Source organism: Sceloporus occidentalis, unplaced genomic scaffold (genome assembly GCF_023333645.1).
Source record: "Sceloporus occidentalis isolate IW3139 unplaced genomic scaffold, rSceOcc1.0.p SCAF_53, whole genome shotgun sequence".
Lineage (NCBI taxonomy): Eukaryota > Metazoa > Chordata > Lepidosauria > Squamata > Phrynosomatidae > Sceloporus > Sceloporus occidentalis.
In genome coordinates this window covers 1,925,001-1,945,488 of record NW_028317033.1, presented here as the reverse complement: position 1 = coordinate 1,945,488, position 20,488 = coordinate 1,925,001, and the positions used below count along the sequence as shown (strand labels likewise).

At 49.7% G+C, this 20,488-nt stretch overlaps 1 protein-coding gene and 1 pseudogene across 1 annotated transcript; both read left to right on the top strand.

The window, feature by feature from the left end:
• The first annotated feature begins 105 nt into the window (after positions 1-105).
• Positions 106-9,883, top strand: LOC149288186 (galactose-3-O-sulfotransferase 2-like). Its single transcript, XM_089491956.1, has 3 exons — positions 106-155; positions 7,675-8,116; positions 9,101-9,883. The coding sequence occupies exons 1-3, from the start codon at positions 106-108 to the stop codon at positions 9,881-9,883; spliced, it is 1,275 nt and encodes a 424-aa protein (XP_089348082.1).
• Positions 9,884-16,816: 6,933 nt separating this feature from the next.
• Positions 16,817-17,429, top strand: LOC149288185 (18S ribosomal RNA; annotated as a pseudogene; the record flags this gene model as incomplete).
• Between the last annotated feature and the right edge of the window lie 3,059 nt (positions 17,430-20,488).

The window sequence follows — 20,488 nt, the reverse complement described above, 5'->3', positions numbered from 1 at the left end:
GATCCAGATCCCCCGCAGCTGCAGGGGACCTAGATCCTTTTGTCCCCCGCCCCACTTACCGGTGCGGGGAACTCTGATCTCTGACAGCCGGGGAAGGTCTGCGCGATGGCGCAGACAGCCCCCGCTGCTAGCCAACGCCTCCTTCCGGCTGCAGCGTAAGTGGTCTACGCGAATCGCATAGACATCTACACGCTGCCCCGGCTACATGACAGGGGAGTCAGAAGCACCGGTAAGTTTGGAGGAGGGAGGGGGAAGGAGTGTTAAATGGGGGGCATAAGGCATTTCTGGAGGCAGAGTGTTCTATGAAATGCCTTTTAACCCCCTTAATGCCACTCTGCCTCCAGAAATGTCTTTTTAACTCTCTATACACCACTCTGCCTCCTGAAATGCCTTTAACCTCCCTATATGCCACTCTGCCCCCATAATATGCCTTTTAACCCCCTTAATGCCAGAGTGGCATATAGGGGTATAAGGCATTTCTGGAGGCAGAGTGGCACATAGGGGGTCAAAAGGCATATCATGGGGCACAGTGGCATATAGGGTTAAAAGGCATATCATGGGGCACAGTGGCATTTAGAGGGTTAAAAGGCATATCATGGGGCACAGTGGCATATAGGGGGTATAAGGCATTTCTGGGGCAGATGTGCATAACTGGGGGGGCAGGTTGGAAATAGAAGGAAATAAAACCAAAATATTTTTCTCAATCATAGCTTTTATTTAAAAAAATAGTTTACATGAATTAACATTTACTGGTAAAACTTTTTTCCTATAGGGTCGTCTTATATTCAGGCTTTTTCTTTTTTCCTAAATTAATATTCAGATTTGGGGGGTCGTCTTATAATCAGGGCATATAATCGAGCAAATACGGTAGTATTATTATTAGGGCTGCAACTAACGATTATTTTCATAATCGATTAGTTGGCCGATTATTTTTTGATTAATCGGATAAAAAAATTAATTTTTTCATGTGGATGTTAAAAACAAACGGCAGAGTAAAAAAAAACTTTGATAAAAATGCCTTTCTTGTTTTTATTTCCCAACCTGCCCCCCCCCCCCCAGTTAAGCACATCTGAGCCCAGGCTTGCCACACTACCTCTCAGATATGTCACATACCCCCAGATATGCCACTCTGCCCTCCCCACATATGCCTTATATACCCTATATGCCTTATACCCCCTGATATGCCTTATACCCCAGTATGCCTTATACCCCAGTATGCCTTATACCCCCAGATGTCACTCCATCCTCCCCAGATATGCCTTATACCCCCAGATATCCCATAGTGCCCTCATAGATTCACAGACCCGTTCACAGCACACTGACACAATACTTTTATAAATAAATACAGGATTAATCTTCACTGCCCCCTTAGTTTGCCCCCCTTTACCTCTAACTGCACCTTAAGTTAACCTAATTAAATTAACCCCATCAGCATTACATTAATCCTAAAGACCCCATTAACCATAACTGCCCCTAAGTTAACCCTGAAGACCCCATTAACCATAACTGCACCTAAATTCACCCCGAAGACCCCATTAACCATAACTGCCCCTACATTAGCCCTAAACACCCCATTAACCATAACTGCCCCTAAATTAACCCTAAACACCCCATTAACCATAACTGCCCCTAAATTAACCCCCACCTCCTCTAACTTTCAGCAGCCCAAATATTAATGTTATACTCACAGTTAGCCATGTGGATGCTATAGGAAATGGGCGGGGCCAATCGTCAGAGTGACTGCAGGGAGGGACTGGGGAAGGGGCGGGGCCAATCGTCAGAGGGACTGTAAGTAGTAACTGCTGCTGTGAGTCACACTGAATGAAACGGATTATAAAATGAGGGGTATCATTATCGATAGTGAAATTCATTGGCAACGATTTTCATTATCGATTATTAGCGATTTTATTGATTAGTTGTTGCAGCCCTAATTATTATTTATTGTTTTATATAGCGCCATCAAATTCTGTAGCGCTGTACAATGGGTAGACAGGACATAACAAGTAGTATGTAACATAACAAATTGACTTACAGAGACAACAGGTAAGAAGGGCCCTGCTCAAACGAGATCTAGCGGGATTTAGGGTGTATTACACAATAGGTAAAAGGTAAAAGTGCCATTGTAAGGGATGGACCAGCCACACTAGTGTAAGTATTGCATTAGAGGGACTAGGAGAGGTGAGCTAAGGGAATATGGGGGGTGGAAATGTGCAATATTATAAGCGACCTTAAAGAAGAGGGTCTCGAGAGATTTTTTGAAGGACCGAAGGCAGGGACCGAAGCACCTCTTGTTCACTAAAGGACAAATAGTTAAAAGAGATGTGTTAGTAGGTAATGATGGTGTTTCTCTGTGCATGTTCACTCTGTGCAGGTATGCACAGGTATTGGGAAAGCATACTTTCGGTGAATTGTGCTATAGTGTCTAGGTTTAGCTGTTAGACTGGCTAATACACTGATACTGATGATTGGGGGCAACTAGTTCTGTAGAAACCATAGCAGGAGGGGAGTTGAGGACTTCTTTATGGTAAGAACATTTCATGTAAAAAACAAATTCCCTAATGGTTTCTTTAAGAATTGCTTTTTGACTTGAGATGTATTCAGGTCTCTACCGGGATTTGCTAAAAAAACTAAACTGTTAGAACCCCCAAAGCAATGCCCAGAAGCACAAATCTGGATTCTCATATTAGGAGCCCTAAAGACTTCTTAAGGGCTACTGCTATCCTATGAAATGCCCTACCAGAACCCGACCTTACATGGGTACGCTCCAAGACATCTTCTTTACCGGATAGATTTTTGGAGAAAGAGAAGTGTTTTTGCAACTCTCTTTCTCTGTGAATCTATCTAGCTGGGTATGGATAAGTATGTCTGCGTGTATGTTTAAATATGGGTAAACATGTCCGTGTGTATGTGTAAGTGTGTATGAGCATATATGTGTAAATGGTGTAAGAGCATGGATGTGTATGTGTGTATGTGTAAGTGTTTGTGTGTGAGCATTGATATGTGTGTATGTGTCAACATGGATGTGTGTGTCACGATCCCGGCCGGCGTGCATCGCCCGAGTACCCGCGGCGTCATGGTCCCGTCCGGGACACGTCGCCCCGGGTGCTCGTGGCGTCCCGCTCCAGTGAGGAGTGCTTCTCCCGAGTACCCACGAGTAGCGGGTACTCGGTACTTAACCCTCCAGGACCGATGCCGCAACAGTGTGTCTTCATACGCGGCGGTTCACATGAAAGAACCGCCACGCAGTGATAGACACCCACGGCATCATACGCCACGCCCCCCTTCAGATTCTAGTCTCCAATGGAGGAGACGAAACGTCCATTGGACGACGTCACTGATGGGGGCGGGACTTAGAAGGGCGGCTGGTTTAAAAGCTGAGCACTGATACCTGTTCAGTGCTCAGTTGTTCTTACAACTAAGCTGTATGCTAACCTGTTGCCAAAACCCTCTCTGCCTGATACCCGGTGCCGACCTCTGCTTGCCTTGTGACCTTGTTGACCTCTCTGCTCCTGACCCGGATTGCCTGACCCTTCTCTGCCTGATACCCGGTGCCGACCTCTGCTTGCCTTGTGACCTTGTTGACCTCTCTGCTCCTGACCCGGATTGCCTGACCCTTCTCTGCCTGATACCTGGTGCCGACCTGTGCTTGCCTAGGGACCGCGCTCTCCTGCATCCTGGTTTCCTCACCTGTACCAACGTAATAGTGTGTTTGTGGGCATGAAATGTGTATTTGTGGGCATGAATGTATATGTGTGAGAGGAAGTATATGCTAACATGAGTGTGTAAGCATGTGCTTGTGCATGTGTGTAAGTCTGTGCAAATAGGATAGTGTGTGTAAAATGTGTGCCAGTGTGCATGTGAGTTACTGGGGGCCAGGTTCATGAAGAAGATACAGGGAGAAGCAAAAGAAGAAGCAGGCCTGCGGGAAAGGAGACAGGGAGACAGAAGCAATCGGCAGAGAAAAAGAGAAAAACTGTGAGACCCCGAATTAGAGTGTGAGAGAGTGTGAGAACGGGTGAGATTGTGAGAGAGCATGAGTGTGAGAGAGCATTAGAGAGATTCCCCAAATCTCCAGTAATTCCAAAAATCCCTTAAAACCCAAGCTTCAGGGAAGCTAATAAACAGGTTAACTCTCCTCCACCCCATACCTCTGCCTCATTTCCTTGCCACACTTTTGCCTGTTTTACTTTTTGTTTCTGCATATCCAAATTGCTATAGAATGCACTACATGTTATGCCCTGTTCACCCAATCAATATACAGTGCTGCAGAATATAATTATGCTATACAAGTAATAATAAAAAAAATAGTGTAAATGCTTATAAAGATGAAAATATGTATTCCTGCAGGCTCTTTTGGAACTGGAAGCTGCTTAATGCAATTTTCATACTCACCGGGATATTGTTTCTCATGGTCAGATTTCTGGATATCCATAAAGTAAAATGGTGAGTGATATAGAAATAGTATACATATGTTGAACTATTTATATTGCAATATACAACCCTAAGTGTCTGGATGTCCGGGGCTATAGGTTTCTCTTGTAGTAAGCAGTATGTTCAAAGAATCCCAGAAAGTTACTGTCAAGACTTTGGTCCTCCCAGCTGCTCTGCTCTTCTTCATTGTTCCTGGGTTTACTGATCCACTCCACCCTACGGGGTCCAACTTCTACCAATATTACAGTCATTGGCCAGAAGATATTTGCCTGTGAGGCCTGCATTGGAAACTTGGACCATCGTATGAACCAGTTCGCCCAGGAACCTGCAAACTCTTCTCGCATGGACTGACCCTACTTAAGGTTCGATTGCTGCTGCAGCTCCTCCTCCGCCACCGTCTGATCAGAGTTCCCCACCTGTACTATGTCTTCCTCCTCCCAGATTTGGGGGAAATCCAGCCAGCTGTCGGGGCTTCCTGAAACAGTGCTCCATCCACTACGAGATGTGTCCACACTTATTTCCGTCGCACCAAGCTCGAGTGGGATACATCATCTCCCTACTCACAGACAGAGCACTTGCCTGGGCTAGCCACTATGGGAACGCAATGCCCCCATAGTCAATAACTACAAAAACTTTGTTACCACCTTCCGTCAAGTATTTGGCATGCCAGGCCATGGCCACATTGCTTCCTCGAGCCTCTTTTTATTGCGTTAAGGTTCCTGTAGCCTGTGTGTCTATCCCATTGAATTCCAGACCCTGGCCGCAGAAGTTACATGGAACAACAAAGCTCTGGTGGCCGCCTTTACTAATGCTTGAAGGATGAGGTAGCAGCATGGAATCTACCTACGGATTTGGAGGAGCTCATCACTTATACAGGCCGTATTAATCTGCGCCTTAGGGAACGCCAAGTACAGCAAGACCGTCAAAGGAGGCCTACTATACGTCTAGCTCCCCGATTTACACCTCCTGAAGCACTGTCTCAACCCTCTGAGGAGCCCATGCTCTCCGTGGAGAAATCTCATCATCATAGTGAGGGACTCTGTATGTACTGCAGCAAAGGATGTTCGTATCTGCCCTAATAAGCCCGCAAACTTCAAGTACTAGAGAGGATTGGGGGATCTACTCTGAGACTTTCAGCAGCCTTCTCCCCTAATCTTGTTCCCCGTATGTTCATGCCTGTTTCTCTCACTTCAGGTCTCAAGCCCTTATGAATTTAGGGTCTGCAGGAGACTTTATTGACTGAGACTTCTCTAGGATCTATGGCATTCCCTTGGTTAAGAAGGCTTGTCTAGTATTTGTGGAGGCTATTGATGAGCGTCCCCTCCAACCTGCTGCCGTCACCTTTGAAACCGAACATGTTTGCTTTCATGTACGCCTACTACATAAGGAAATGCTGGTGTTCAATGTTATTTCCTCCCGGGTGTTCCCATAGTATTGAGCTACTCCTGGCTTCAGTTACACAACCCAGTAATTAATTGGACCATTCGTGAGATCACCTCCTGGTGATGCTCCACCAGTATCTTCTACCAGCCGCGCCTCCGTCGACATCTCTACGTTACCCCCGAAGTACAGGGCATTTGACAAAAAGGAAGCTGACACCTTGCCTCTTCATTGCCTCTACGACTGCCCTATTGATTTTCTGCCAGGATCTATACCTCCATGAGACTGTGTGTATCCACTATTCCCAGCTGAGACAGAAGCAATAGAGTCCTACTTCCAAGAAAACATACCAAAGGGCTTTATCCGCCGTTTCACCTCTCCCGCTGGAGCAGAATTTTTTTTTGTTACCAAGAAAGATCATAGCCTCAGACCATATATTGAGTACAGGGGACTTAATCGTATCACCGTCAAAAATACTTACCCCCTGCCACTGATCTCCAAGCTGTTTGACCACTTTAAGGGGTCTAGGATATTCACCAAATTAGATCTACTGGGTGCCAAATACCTCATACCTCAACCTCAGTGGTAAACCACTTTTAACACTTGTTCCACTCATTTTGAGTATGCTGTTTTTCAGGAGTTTGTTAATGTGTCAGGCGTGTACCTTGCGGCCGCAGCCAGTCTGTCCATTTTTTTTTCTGATAAAGGTAATTCAGATAAGGGATACTCGTGACTGGGGTGGACAGGAAAGAGGTGTCTGACCTCTCCTGTAGTCTACTGTACTCAGTAGATCCTTTCCTTGCTTCCTTTTCGGCTTCTCCATACTCACTAGAGTACCTCAGCTCCCCTTTTACAGACTTGGGTTAGAAGACAGATCCGTTATCCGAAATACTTCTGGTCCGAAGCATTTGTGATGGGGGATACTCAACCTTTAATGCAACAATTAACTGACCTTCTGATGCTTACATTGGTTACTAAGAGTGCTCAGCAAGTCAGGCTGTTGGCCGGAGTGACTAGACCAGGGGGGCACCAGCAGTCACTCCAGAAAATATGCTTTCAGAATAGTAACAAACTTCAAATTCACATACATACAGCTTTAGCAAGTAAAGCTCTGAGATTAAATTGAATTCTCAAATACACTGTCAGTCCATGAACTATTGGAGGTAGTAGTCACAGGGGTCTCTGAAACACACCTTACTTTAACCTTGGTATAGTCCTGGCTAAGGGATGCTTGACATGATACTTTGAAGGACATAACCCGAAGGAAAAGAGAGACCAACCCTGTCTAACTTCATAACCAAATTACTAGACCTCTACATCTAACAAAATAAAAACTGCAATGATCTGCCCGATGCGTGTTTCTGCTGTATCATCAGGATATTCTCAAGCAAATATGGACTGTCTGAGCAGGAACTTTAAATACCCACAACTAGTTCATCATGCCTGCCTTATACTACCACTTCACCACAGAGAGCGAGTAGGGAGGGGAAACATTGTATAAATACCACTTGCTGTTATGTTAATATGATCTGTCCTAATGAGAGATATACAGAGACTGTCAATTCTGCAGGCGGTCAAATAAAATTACAAATCGTAACTTAAAAGTTTTAACTCTCTCCATGCCACAGTCAGGTCTCAAAACTAGAAACTGGCTAGTGTAGTTTTTAAAGACTTGCTCATGTGCGATTGTCACATGCTTTTTTTTTACCACCGTTATCACTAATTAACATTGGTCATTGGTGTAGTTGAATCTAGCCTATGGACACCAAAGTGTGCTGCATTATGACATGTTACCCAGTTAAGGCAACATAATAATTGTAAAGTTGTCAATCACATTGATCTGAGCTGTATTTCTCTATGCAGGTACACTGAGCATGTCATCTCCTTCCCAGCAGCCCAGCAGCACATGCAACTCAACACAATGAAGGATATTCTTCTATCCCTGCAAAATATGAACTTATCAGATGGAATTCAAGAGCCAATGTGTAAGGAACTGCTCAAAGAAGTAAATAGGATAACACTCAACGCAGATTATATAAGTGAGGATGCAGAATCTTCAAGTTTGTGCAAACCAAAGTCACATATTTTCTTCCTAAAAACACACAAGACAGCCAGCAGCACAGTCATGAACATATTGTTTCGATTTGGAGAGACTGGAAACTTGACTCTTGCGTTTCCATCCAACAATATGACACAATTCTACTACCCAGGGTATTTTGCTGCTTCTCAGGTTGAAGGTTTCTCTGAAGAAAACTACAAGACATTCCATATCATGTGTCATCATATGAGATTCCAACTGACAGAGGTATTACCTCATGCACACAGTGGGATTCAGTGGCACTAGACATTCAAATAATTTGTGTGTGTATATATCTAGAAATATATATATATATATATACAGTATCTCACAAAAGTGAGTACACCCCTCACATTTTTGTAAATATTTTATTAAATCTTTTCATGTAACACTGAAGAAATTACACTCTGCTACAATGTAAGGTAGTGAGTGTACAGCCTGTATAACAGTGTAAATTTGCTGTTCCCTTAAAAAATAACTCAACACACAGCCATTAATGTCTAAACCTTGGCAACAAAAGTGAGTACATATATGTTTTTTGAATGCCAGTACAGCCTCGTCAGCCTGTCAGTGCTCAGACCATACGTCGCACACTACATCAAATTGGTCTGCATGGCTGTTGTCTCAGAAGGAAGCCTCTTCTAAAGATGATGCACAAGAAAGCCTGCAAACAGTTGCTGGTCTTCAAGTACCAAGGCTGATTTCAATCCACAGTCTGGCCCTGTACATTAAGAGGGTCTTTACCCCACAAGTTCATAATTGAGATGGCATAGGGTACAAAAATTTTGAGAAGTGCTATAAACATATATGTTTTTTGAATGCCAGTACAGCCTCGTCCATCTCAGGTGATGGATTACCAATTTTATATTTCATGTAACACATATCTTTTCACCTGTGTTCGTTATGATACCCTTCCCACATATTCTATCCATTTACCCCTTCACTGCTCTCTCCCTGACCTAAGCATTTCCCATGCAGCATTTACAGAATTTAGTACAAAAGTATACTTATACACTTATACTGGTAACATTCCATACAATTTGCACGTTATATCTAAGATGATGTAAAAATATGCACTTCAGTATTTTGTCAGAAACCATATATGCTAGTATTTCCTTTTTAATCCAGAATTACTGCTTTCCGTTAACTAAATACAAACACAATGTGGATTACTGTGCTGGCATTAGAAAATAACAGTTTTGTCCTTTGCAGGTGGAAAAGGTAATGCCAAATGACACATTTTATTTCACTATCTTAAGGAATCCAGTTTCTTTAATGGAGTCTTCATTCTCATACTATAAAGGGACACAATCCTTTTCCAGGGCTAAAAGTCTGGAGAATTTCATGAACAATACATCAAAATTCTACACATTTTCAAATAATTATGCCAAGAACTGCATGACTTTTGATCTGGGCTATGATCACAATTGGCAAGAATCAACAAAGCACTTTAAACTAATACAGCAGGCGGTGAAGACCACATTTGATTTGGTTCTGATTACAGAATATTTTGATGAATCATTGGTGCTCTTGAAAAATGCACTTTGTTGGACTTTTGATGATGTGCTTTCATTTCCACTCAATAGTAGGTCCAACAACACCAAAATGACCCTTTCACCAGAAACCCAGGATAAGATCAAGTCCTGGAATCAGCTTGACTGGCAACTATATGTCTACTTTAATAGGTCTTTTTGGGATCAAGTGCATAAATTTGGAAAAGAACGTATGAAGCATGAAGTGACAGAACTTAGGAGGCGACGGGCTGAAATGTCTGAGACTTGCTTGTTGGGAGAAGTGGGCCCAGAAGACATAAGGGACAAATCTTTGAGGCCATTCCAGTATGGGATGGCCAAGATTCTTGGTTACAACCTAAAGTCAGGATTGGGAGTTGCTGAACAACTACTGTGCCGGAGACTGGTGACTCCAGAACTTCAGTATAGTGAACTTTTACGTGTTAAACAGCAACAGAGGACAAAAAAACCCCCTAAAAAATAAATATCCTAGGATAGAATATAAGAGGAAAAGCAAATAAAGCCATTTAGGGCATAGCCCCCAAATACATGGTATTTGCCCTAAATCTCTGGTGATCCATTGGTCTATGTATGCAATACATGACATAAATCAGGTATATGTCTATATAGAACACTTATACTGGTAACATTCCATACAATTTGCACTGTGTTAAAGCACAATGTTGGTGGTTGGTATAAAACTAGATAAAAAAAAAAAAAGATAATGATTATGCGTATAATATGTTCAGGGCCGGCCCTGCCATGGAGCAGAGTGGGGCAATTAAGAGGAGGAGAGAGAGGGGCGCCGAGTGGTTTTCGCTTAACAAGTTGTCACTCGGCGTCTCTCTCCTCTGCGAGGCCTCTAGCTCGGTCTCGGTGCCGGCTTGTAATGCGGCGAGCCGGAATATGACGTCATTTCCGGCGCTCAGCAGTGAAGCAACGCGCACCACGGCAGAGCAGGGAGACTCGCCGCAGGACTGCTGGAAGGTAAGTGAAGTACAAAGGGGGGGATAGGGTAGACAATTGGGAGGGAGGGTAGATAATGAGCAGTGGGCCGGCCCTGAATGTGTTTAAAAGATTGCTACATATCAATCTGGGGTGTATTTTATATTCAAAATACCGGTATTACTGGTTTGGTGCATACATTGCTAAATGCTTGTTCATTACTGTTGATTTAAAAACGTATGATTTTTATATGTCTAATATATTTACGATAACCCTTTTCAACTTGGTTTTCATTTAGGTAATAGTGATATATTTCATTTGTACATATATGTGTATTGCTATCATGTATATTTTCCAACAACATGTTCTTTTATAGTTTTTTTAACACATTTGGGAAAATACCGTATTTGCCCAATTATAAGACAAGGATTTTTTTCAGAGCAAAGGCAAAATAACCATCCTCTTATATTCGAGGTCGTCTTATAATCAGACCTCAAATAGAGATGTGACTATAAGACTTAGATCCAGATCCCCCACAGCACTGCAGGTGACATGGATCCTTCTCCCTGGCAGCAGGACATCTTATAGTTGAGCAAATACGGTATGTCCCCGATTTAAAGTGCATATCCTAAACTTAAAATATCATGTGTACTTGGGACTAATTCCATGTTTATTTGGCAGGATAAACCGCAATGAAAGATTCAACAACTTAATATTGAAATAAAATCCAAATCCCTTTGTAATAGGGGGACATTACTACAGGATCTGCTGTGGAGGCCATATGGTTTCAGTACTACATGGAACTCTATACATGGAAGAGAAAGAGTTCCACCAACATGCCACACACAGTTACACTACAGATATACTGAGCAGCCATAACATTATGACCACCTGCCTAATATTGTGTAGGTCCCCTTTTTGCTGCCAAAACAGCCCTGACCCATCGAGGCATGGACTCCGCTAGACCTTTGAAGGTATGCTGTGGTATCTGGCACCACGATGTTAGCAGCAGATCCCCTGGTGCTAACAGTTCTGGTGCCATGTGTTCTCCAGGTTTGTTCACACAAACCTGGCCATCCACGTGATGTAAAAAAAATGTGATTCATAAGACCTGGTTACCTTCTTCCATTGCTCTGTGGTCCAGTTCTTATGGTGACATTTTAGGGCACTTTCGGCAGTGGACAGAGGTCAGCATGGGCACCCTGACTGGTTTGCGGCTATGAAGCCCCATATACGACAAACTGTGGTGCATTGTGTGTTCTGACAACTTTCTATCAGGACAGGCATTACCCTTTTCAGCAATTTGAGCTACAGTAGCTCCTCTGTTGGATTTGAGCCCTTGGGAAGCCTTCGCCCCAACGTGCATCAATGACTCTGTTGCAGATTCACTGCTTTTCCTTCCACTGCAGATCGGGAACACCCCACAGGAGCTGCAGTTTTTTGAGATGCTCTGACCCAGTTGTCTAGCTTTAAAAATTCGTCCATTGCCAAAGTTGCTCAGATCCTTATGCCTGCACATTTTCCCTGCTTCTAACACATCAACTTTGAAGACAAAATGTTGCTGCCTAATATATCCCACCCACTGACAGGTGCCACAATAACAAGATTATCAGTGTTATTCACTTCAGCTGTCGGTGGTTATATAATATTATGGCTGATCAGTGTATATTGGGACTTCTATTTATACTAACACCATAAGGACTATCTTGCCAGCTGATGAAACCACATGCACAAAACATTGACACTGCTCTTAACACCGGGGATTGGGGGACATTTTTTAGAGTTTTGCTATGGTTACATTTGGCTGACACTCCTCTATACAGCTTATACTTGAATACTTGAACTAGGGAAACCTATATATTATTTTTTCAGGACATGTTAGGCTATTTTTAGATGCCTAGTTTAGTGTGATTATCATACCTGGTAACTCTCTGGGTTATTACCCGGATCTCCGGGTGAAGCACCAGTTCTGCGGGTCAAGACCCGAATCCTCCAGGTCACAGGAGCGGGGTATTGACACGCCCTGCTCCCCACCCATTTTCCCTTTAAATTTGGGTATTTTTGTTTGTTGTTAAATCTAAATTATTTGTAATTGTGTTTATTGTAAAAAATGGGTCCCTACAAGCAATCTTGCACCACTGCCTTTAGTTCTACCAGTGGATATTTGGTTCTACTTGCACAGGCACCAGCACTTCCTCAAAAAGTTATGAGAAAAGCCAGAAGGTACTTGCAACGAGGATAAAATAAAATGTATTTGTCAGATATTAATAAACATTATATGTTAAATGATAAATGGATAAGGGATAAATAGATACATAGGTAATGTGCACATTATACATCTGTTATAATATTTAAGCAGCTACCTTTTAAATAGCTTACACTTTACCTAGGGAAACATATCCATGACATTAACACATGGTTGCATGAGTTTGGTGTCGAAGAACTTGACTGGCTGCACAGAGCATTTACTTCAGTCTCACTTAACATCTTTGGGATTAACTGGAAGGGAGATTGCGTGCCAGGCCTTCTTGTCCAACATCAGTGCCTGACCTCACAAATGCTCTACTGGATAAATGGGCAAAAATTCCCACAGAAATCTTGGAAAATGCTTCCCAGAAGAGTGGAAGCTGTTATAGTTATTTTTAGAGTGCAATATCATAAAAGTCCCTGATGGTCTAATGGTCAGGTGTCCCAATACTTTTGTCCATATATTGTAAATGCCAAAATTGTAAAAATAACAAAACCAATTATATTTCTCAAAAGCCCCAACTCTTCTTAGTAGGTGTGCTGGTACATACACGTAGATTACTCATGAAGCACACAGCATAGCACAGGGTAGACATGTGTAAGAAGGGGTTAAATTTGGTAATTAAGCTAAAAGACACAAAATATATAGGGGGTGGGGGAATATGTATGCTAACTTTTCTACATCTCTGGGTTTACATGCTTCTTCCCCCGTCATCATTTTATCATCATTCTAGCCATGGTTGGTGATAGCTCATCAACATTTTCATGGAATTAGTGGTAGGCAGATGTCAGGAGGGAGTTTTACAGTGGGAGAACACTGGTAACATAAGAGTTCCTGATTTCAGTATGTTAACAGTTGTAGGACCTTTTATCCTGCATGCTGGTCAAATGGCGCCGGATTAGATTACTCTAATGAACAATAAAATTACAAAGCTCCATATAGAAACTAGTACATATAAAAAAGGCTAATATGCATGGAATGTTAAGTTAAAAAAAAAAAAAAAAAAAAGATGCTTATCTTCTATATATAACATTTCTGATATCAAGACGCTAATATGACTAGATTTGAAGTTGTTACCAAATATTCTGCATTTTTGTTTAACCCCTTCAATCCCGGAGAAATTTTGCCATTTTTGCGCTATGTCGGTTCAGCGATGATTCTCTTTTACTGTGAATAGTGTACCCATATAAACTATATATTGTTTTTTCAAGGAGAGATAGAGCTTTCTTTTGATACCATAGTTGGATGATTAGCTGAAAATTTAGAATTAGAAATTTAGTAAAAAGTAGCAAGAATTAGAAAAAAAAATCTGTGTTTTTTTCATTTTCCCTCTGAATCCTCACAAAATTAGGTAAAAAGACAGAAAATTCCATCCAGATTTATCCATTTAGGTGTCCTGTAGATGTCGATGTGCCCAAAGTGCCCGTTCCCGGCCGCATAAGTTGATCGCGGCCGGCCGGCAGTTTTGCTCTAAGTCCCCGTTTATGGCAGGTCAAGTTGCTTGAGAAACCCTGGAAGTCAATGAGGTCGGATTTGCCGGCCGCATCCGACCCTCGCTCCATCGAAGTCGGCCTGCCTGGCCGGGTTTTCCCGGTGGTGACGTGGAACTCCGTCCCGGTTCGCCAGGGACGTCAGGCACCCTCCGCCGGATATATAGGGAAGCTGCTGCTTGTTCCAGAGAGCCGGCTCCCAACGACCTCGCGAAGCCCAGCCCGGGTGCCGGCCAGGTCCCGGCCCCGGCCGGTAGACCTCCGAAGGTCCCGCCCGGGGCTCCCCGGACCTCGGGGTGCCCAGCCCGGGTGCCGCACCGGCGGTCCAACCCGCCCAAGTCCCGGGCCGGGTCCCGGGAAGACCACCATGGGGCAGACCCCCGAGGGTCCCGCCAGGGGCTCACCGGACCTCGGGGTGCCCAGCCCGGGTGCAGCACCGGCGGTCCAACCCGCCCAAGTCCCGGGCCGGGTCCCGGGAAGACCACCATGGGGCAGACCCCCGAGGGTCCCGCCAGGGGCTCCCCGGACCTCGGGAGGACCAGCCCGGGTGCCGCACCGGCGGTCCAACCCGCCCAAGTCCCGGGCCGGGTCCCGGGAACACCACCATGGGGCAGACCCCCGAGGGTCAGGCCAGGGGCTCCCCGGACTTCGGGAGGACCAGCCCGGGTGCCGCACCGGCGGTCCAACCCGCCCAAGTCCCGGGCCGGGTCCCGGGAAGACCACCATGGGGCAGACCTCCGAGGGTCCCGCCAGGGGCTCCCCGAACTTCGGGAGGACCAGCCCGGGTGCCGCACCGGCGGTCCAACCCGCCCAAGTCCCGGGCCGGGTCCCGGGAACACCACCATGGGGCAGACACCCGAGGGTCCCGCCAGGGGCTCCACGGACCTCGGGGTGCCCAGCCCGGGTGCAGCACCGGCGTTCCAACCCGCCCAAGTCCCGGGCCGGGTCCCGGGAACACCACCATGGGGCAGACCACCGAGGGTCCCGCCAGGGGCTCCCCGGACCTCGTGCAGCCCAGCCCGGGTGCCGCACCGGCGGTCCTACCCGCCCCGGTAGTTGCTCGCGGCCGGCCGGCGTTTTCGCTCTAAGTCCCCCATTCTGGCAGGCCGAGTTGCTTGAAAAGCCCTGGAAGTCTATGAGGTCGGATTTGCCTGCCGCATCCGACCCTCGCTCCATCGAAGTCGGCATGCCTTGCCGGGTTTTCCCGGTGGTGACGTGGAACCCCGTCCCGGTTCGCCAGGGACGTCAGGCACCCTCCGCCGGATATATAGGGAAGCTGCTGCGAGTTCCAGAGAGCCGGCTCCCAACGACCTCGGGAAGCCCAGCCCGAGTGCCGGCCAGGTCCCGGCCCCGGCCCCGGGAACCCCACCGTCCGGTAGACCTCCGAGGGTCCCGCCCGGGGCTCCACGGACCTCGGGACGCCCGGCCCGGGTGCCGCACCGGCGGTCCAACCCGGCCAAGTCCCGGGCCGGGTCCCGGGAAGACCACCTTGGGGTAGACCTCCGAGGGTCCCGCCAGGGGCTCCCCGGACCTCGGGAGGCCCAGCCCGGGTGCCGCACCGGCGGTCCTACCCGCCCAAGTCCCGGGCCGGGTCCCGGGAAGCCCACCTTGGGGCAGACCTCCGAGGGTCCCGCCAGGGGCTCCCCGGACCTCGGGAGGCCCGGCCCGGGTGCCGCACCGGCGGTCCTACCCGGCCCCGGTCCCGGCCGCGGCTCCCGACCCGGCCCCGGCTCCCGTGAACCTGCCGCCGGGTAGACCTCCGAGGGTCCCGCCAGGGGCTCCCCGGACCTCGGGCCGCCCAGCCCGGGTGCCGCACCGGCGGTCCTACCCGGCCCCGGTCCCGGCCGCGGCTCCCGGCCCGGCCCCGGCTCCCGTGAACCTGCCGCCGGGTAGACGGCCGAGGGTTCCGCCCGGGGCACCCCGGACCTCGGGCCGCCCAGCCCGTGTGCCGCACTGTCGGTCCTACCCGTTCCCGGCCGCCCAAGTTGCTCGCGGCCGGCCGGCGTTTTCGCTCTAAGTCCCCATTTCTGGCAGGCCAAGTTGCTTGAAAAGCCCTGGAAGTCTATGAGAACGGATTTGCCGGCCGCATCCGACCCTCGCTCCATCGAAGTCGGCCTGCCTGGCCGGGTTTTCCCGGTGGTGTCGCGGAACTCCTTCCCGGTTCGCCAGGGTCCTCAGGCACCCTCCGCCGGATATATAGGTGAGCGGTCGGCGTCGACCGCCACGACCAGGACAACGACCGATCTGGTGCCCCGCGCCGGGCCGGGGAAGGCAACCCTCGCTCAGGCGGTCCCCGGCGGGCCCCCTGGTGCAGGCGAGCGGCCCGCCTCCCCGCGCACCTCCCGGCGCGGACCCCCGGGCCCACCGCGGCGCGGACCCCCGGGCCCACCGCGGCCCGGCCCGCGGCCCCGAGGTCTCTCCCCCGGGCCGGGGGAGAGCCGCCCCGGGCGCTGGACCCCCCTCGCAGGCGACTGAGTTTGCTCGGCCCCGGACTCCCAGCGGCCCGAAGCCGCGGCCGGTTGGGGCTACCCGCGGGCGCTCCACGTCCCACCCCGGGTTCCCCCCGCCGCGGAGCACGCACCTTCCTTTCTCCCGGCCCCGAACGAAGGGAGGGGGAGCGCGCGCTCTCCTTCCGTCCCCGCGGCCCCCTCGCCGCGTCCCCCCTTACGCAGACCCGATCCGAGGGCTGCGCCCCCGGCCTCCCGCCGGGCCCCCGCGTGACGACGGGAGCTACCTGGTTGATCCTGCCAGTAGCATATGCTTGTCTCAAAGATTAAGCCATGCACGTGTAAGTACACACGGCCGGTACAGTGAAACTGCGAATGGCTCATTAAATCAGTTATGGTTCCTTTGATCGCTCCATCTGTTACTTGGATAACTGTGGTAATTCTAGAGCTAATACATGCCGACGAGCGCTGACCCCCAGGGATGCGTGCATTTATCAGACCAAAACCAATCCAGCGGGCTCGCCCCCGCCGGCCGCTTTGGTGACTCTAGATAACCTCGGGCCGATCGCACGTCCCCGTGACGGCGACGATACATTCGGATGTCTGCCCTATCAACTTTCGATGGTACTTTCTGTGCCTACCATGGTGACCACGGGTAACGGGGAATCAGGGTTCGATTCCGGAGAGGGAGCCTGAGAAACGGCTACCACATCCAAGGAAGGCAGCAGGCGCGCAAATTACCCACTCCCGACTCGGGGAGGTAGTGACGAAAAATAACAATACAGGACTCTTTCGAGGCCCTGTAATTGGAATGAGTACACTTTAAATCCTTTAACGAGGATCTATTGGAGGGCAAGTCTGGTGCCAGCAGCCGCGGTAATTCCAGCTCCAATCAGGGCTGGGCGTCGGCTGCTCACTGTGGAGTTGGGAGGCGAGGGGAGAGGAGGTGGTTTTTTTTTTGTGTTGCTGGTGGAACTTGGTTTCTTTTTACTACTTTCAGTGCTGGACGTTTGCTACCCCGGGGAAGGTAACTGCCTTCCCGGGGTCCCATCATGGCCTCCACCCTCATTGAGGAGTGGAGGGGCCGCATTTCCATAATCACGGAGAAACTGGTCTACACGGAGGACGGCATCCTACTCCCATCCCGGGAGACTGCAGGAACCGTAAGCAGGGCTGTGCGTCGGAACATGGCGGCGCTCGAGGCATATACCACGGCCTTGAGCGCCAAAATAGCCATGATCAAGAAGGGAGTCGGTCTGCCCCACCATCTGAGGGTCGACCCGACTTCCCTCCTGTTGCTGGGGGCCCTCCATCTACGGGCCCTCGCCCTCAGGGACGCCGGGGCCAGGGCCTTGGAGTCCGCCGAGGCAAAGATCGATACAACCCCGGAAGATGATGAGGAGGCGGTGGAACAGGGCCCTTCCTATGCCCAAAAGGCTACGGTGGGGCTCCCAGTACCCGCGGAGTCGGACGGGGAATCCCTCAGGCAGGCCCTGGCTAACCTCCAACAGGAGTTGCGTTCCCTGGGGGAGGAGAAGGAGGATGTTGCCGGACAGCTGAAAGACCTGTGCGGGGTGTTGGGTCATTCCTACAGAGCGTGTCCCGAAGCCCAGCACAACTTGGACAGCATCTGGGCAGGTGAGGGCGAATTCCCAGAGGAAGACCCGCGGCCAGCTGTGACGGGCGCTCGGGACGAGGCCCTACCCGACACCCCAGGTACCTCCTCCGGCACCGACCCCGTAAGTAGTAACATCATTGCTCCGTTACCTGTCCGTCTAAGGAAACGTCTCCCCCACGTCACCTCTGTCTGTACTCCCTCCACAGGCAACGTCACCACCACACGAGCGGCGTCAGGACCCCGAGCCGCAACCCCGCGGGATGAGTCGGGGTGGACGACCGTCGGTCCGAGGAGGGAGACCCCAACTCAGGAGGCAGCTCGGAGAGGTCAGGTAACATCCTCTGCCCCTGCCAAGACCCCTTCCCGGAGGGAGCCACCCTCCACACTAGAGGGGGAGAAAGTCCCTCCGGGACGGGGGAGCTCCGGGGCCCAGAAGCCCAAAACCGGCGCCGTTGCTGCCGCAAAGTCAGCGGCGGCGGCCGTCGCCGAAACCGCTGTAGTCGGCCAGAAGTGCGGGGACATACCAGTCCAGAATAGGTTTACCGCCTTGATGGACTGGGGTACCCGCATGGAGGCCGAGGAGGCGGCAGAGGCGGCGGCGGTAGTGGCAGCGGCGGCGGGGGAGGGCGAAAGGGCCGCGGATGCCCAACGACAGCTGGCAGAGGTGGAGGATGACGAGTTGGTGGAGGTGCCGATTCCGGAGGATGACGTCTTGCCCGCGGGACTCTCCGCGAAGAGGTACCCCTCCGACTCCGATGGTGAGAACGTAAGGAAAAAGGGAAAGTCTCCTCACTCTCAACGCCCGTGATGGCGACTCTCCCCGTGATATCTCTGGCCACACACAACGTGGCTAGCATCAAGGCGTGTAGGGCCCGGTTCGCCGCATACGACAACTGGCACAGGGACAGATATAATATCATCTTTGTCCAGGAAACTCGCCTGGACACCCTGGGGGCCCTGCACGCTGCCAAACGAGACTGGAGATGGGGGCACTCCTTCTTTTCGCTAGCCACGGAGGGCTACGGGGGAGTTGCCATCCTCTTCCAAGACGTGGAAGTCACAATCTGCCGGGTGGTTGAGATAACGAAGGGTCGGTGCGTAGTCCTAGATGTGTCGGTAGGCAGGCAGCCTCTCCGTCTGATTAACATCTATGCCCCCCAGACCAAGTGGGAGAGGAAGCGCCTGTTTCACGAGATAGAGCCTTACCTCTACACGTCCCGGCATATTGTCTTTGGCGGTGACTTTAACACCGTCACTAGGACCAAGGACAGGAAAGGTGCCAAAGACAAACCGGGATACGACGCTTTGGCCCTCCTTAGGATAGTCAGGCAGGCGGGTCTGGTGGACGTGCATATTCGGCACAGCCCGGACCTCACGGGGTACACGTATCAGCGAGGCAGAAGTCAGAGCAGGATAGATAGGGTTTATGTTAAGGAGTCTCTTCCGGTGACGGCACTCGTGCTGAAGCCGGTCGAGTTCTCCGACCACCTTATCCTTACCTGTCTGTTAAATGTCTCGCAGGCTCCGCTGAGAGGAAGAGGGATTTGGCGGCTCAATTCCGACATCCTGAATGAAGGCTGGGTTCGGCAGGCTTTCGAGGACTTCTTCCACGACCAGGTGACCGTCGCAGAGTTCTGCGCGACGAAGTCAGAGTGGTGGGAGATGGTGAAGGTAAGGACCCGTGCTCTGTTCCGCTCTCTTTCCCAGAACATCCAGTCCTCACGGTACAGGACCTACCTCGGACTCCTGTGCAAGCTGGACTGTCTGGTGGCGCAAAGAGGTGATCCCGGGGACATCTCCAGGGTCAAATCCATGATGAGGACGTTCCAATACGACAGGTATGCTTCCTTGCTAAAGGAGAGGGATCATGGGACTTACCACTCGCCCGATCCCTTTCTGAGTTGCAAACGGAAGGAAGGCACTAAGCTCATCACCTGTCTACGGAACACCCTCGGTGTCCTAGAGGAAACTCCTCAGGGGATACAGAGGGTGGTCCGCGAGTACTACCTGGAGCTTCTCGGAAAGAGGAGACCCTGCCGGCATCAGGCGGACAGCTTCCTCGAGGGTCTCTCCCTTCCCGAGATTGATCACGGAAGGCTTGACGAGTTGGTCGGCCCGATCACCGTAGAGGAGGTCACGGAGACGATTCTATCGCAGACCAAATTAAAATCACCAGGCCCCGACGGTCTTACCGCCGAGTTCTATCTGGCCTTCTGCAGTCTCCTGGCCCCTAGTCTCACCGAAGTGTTTAATGAGAGCCTGGAGAGGGGTATACTCCCTCCTTCGATGAGATCCTCGGCGGTGATCATGCTGACTAAGCCCCGAGTCGTCGATACGGCCG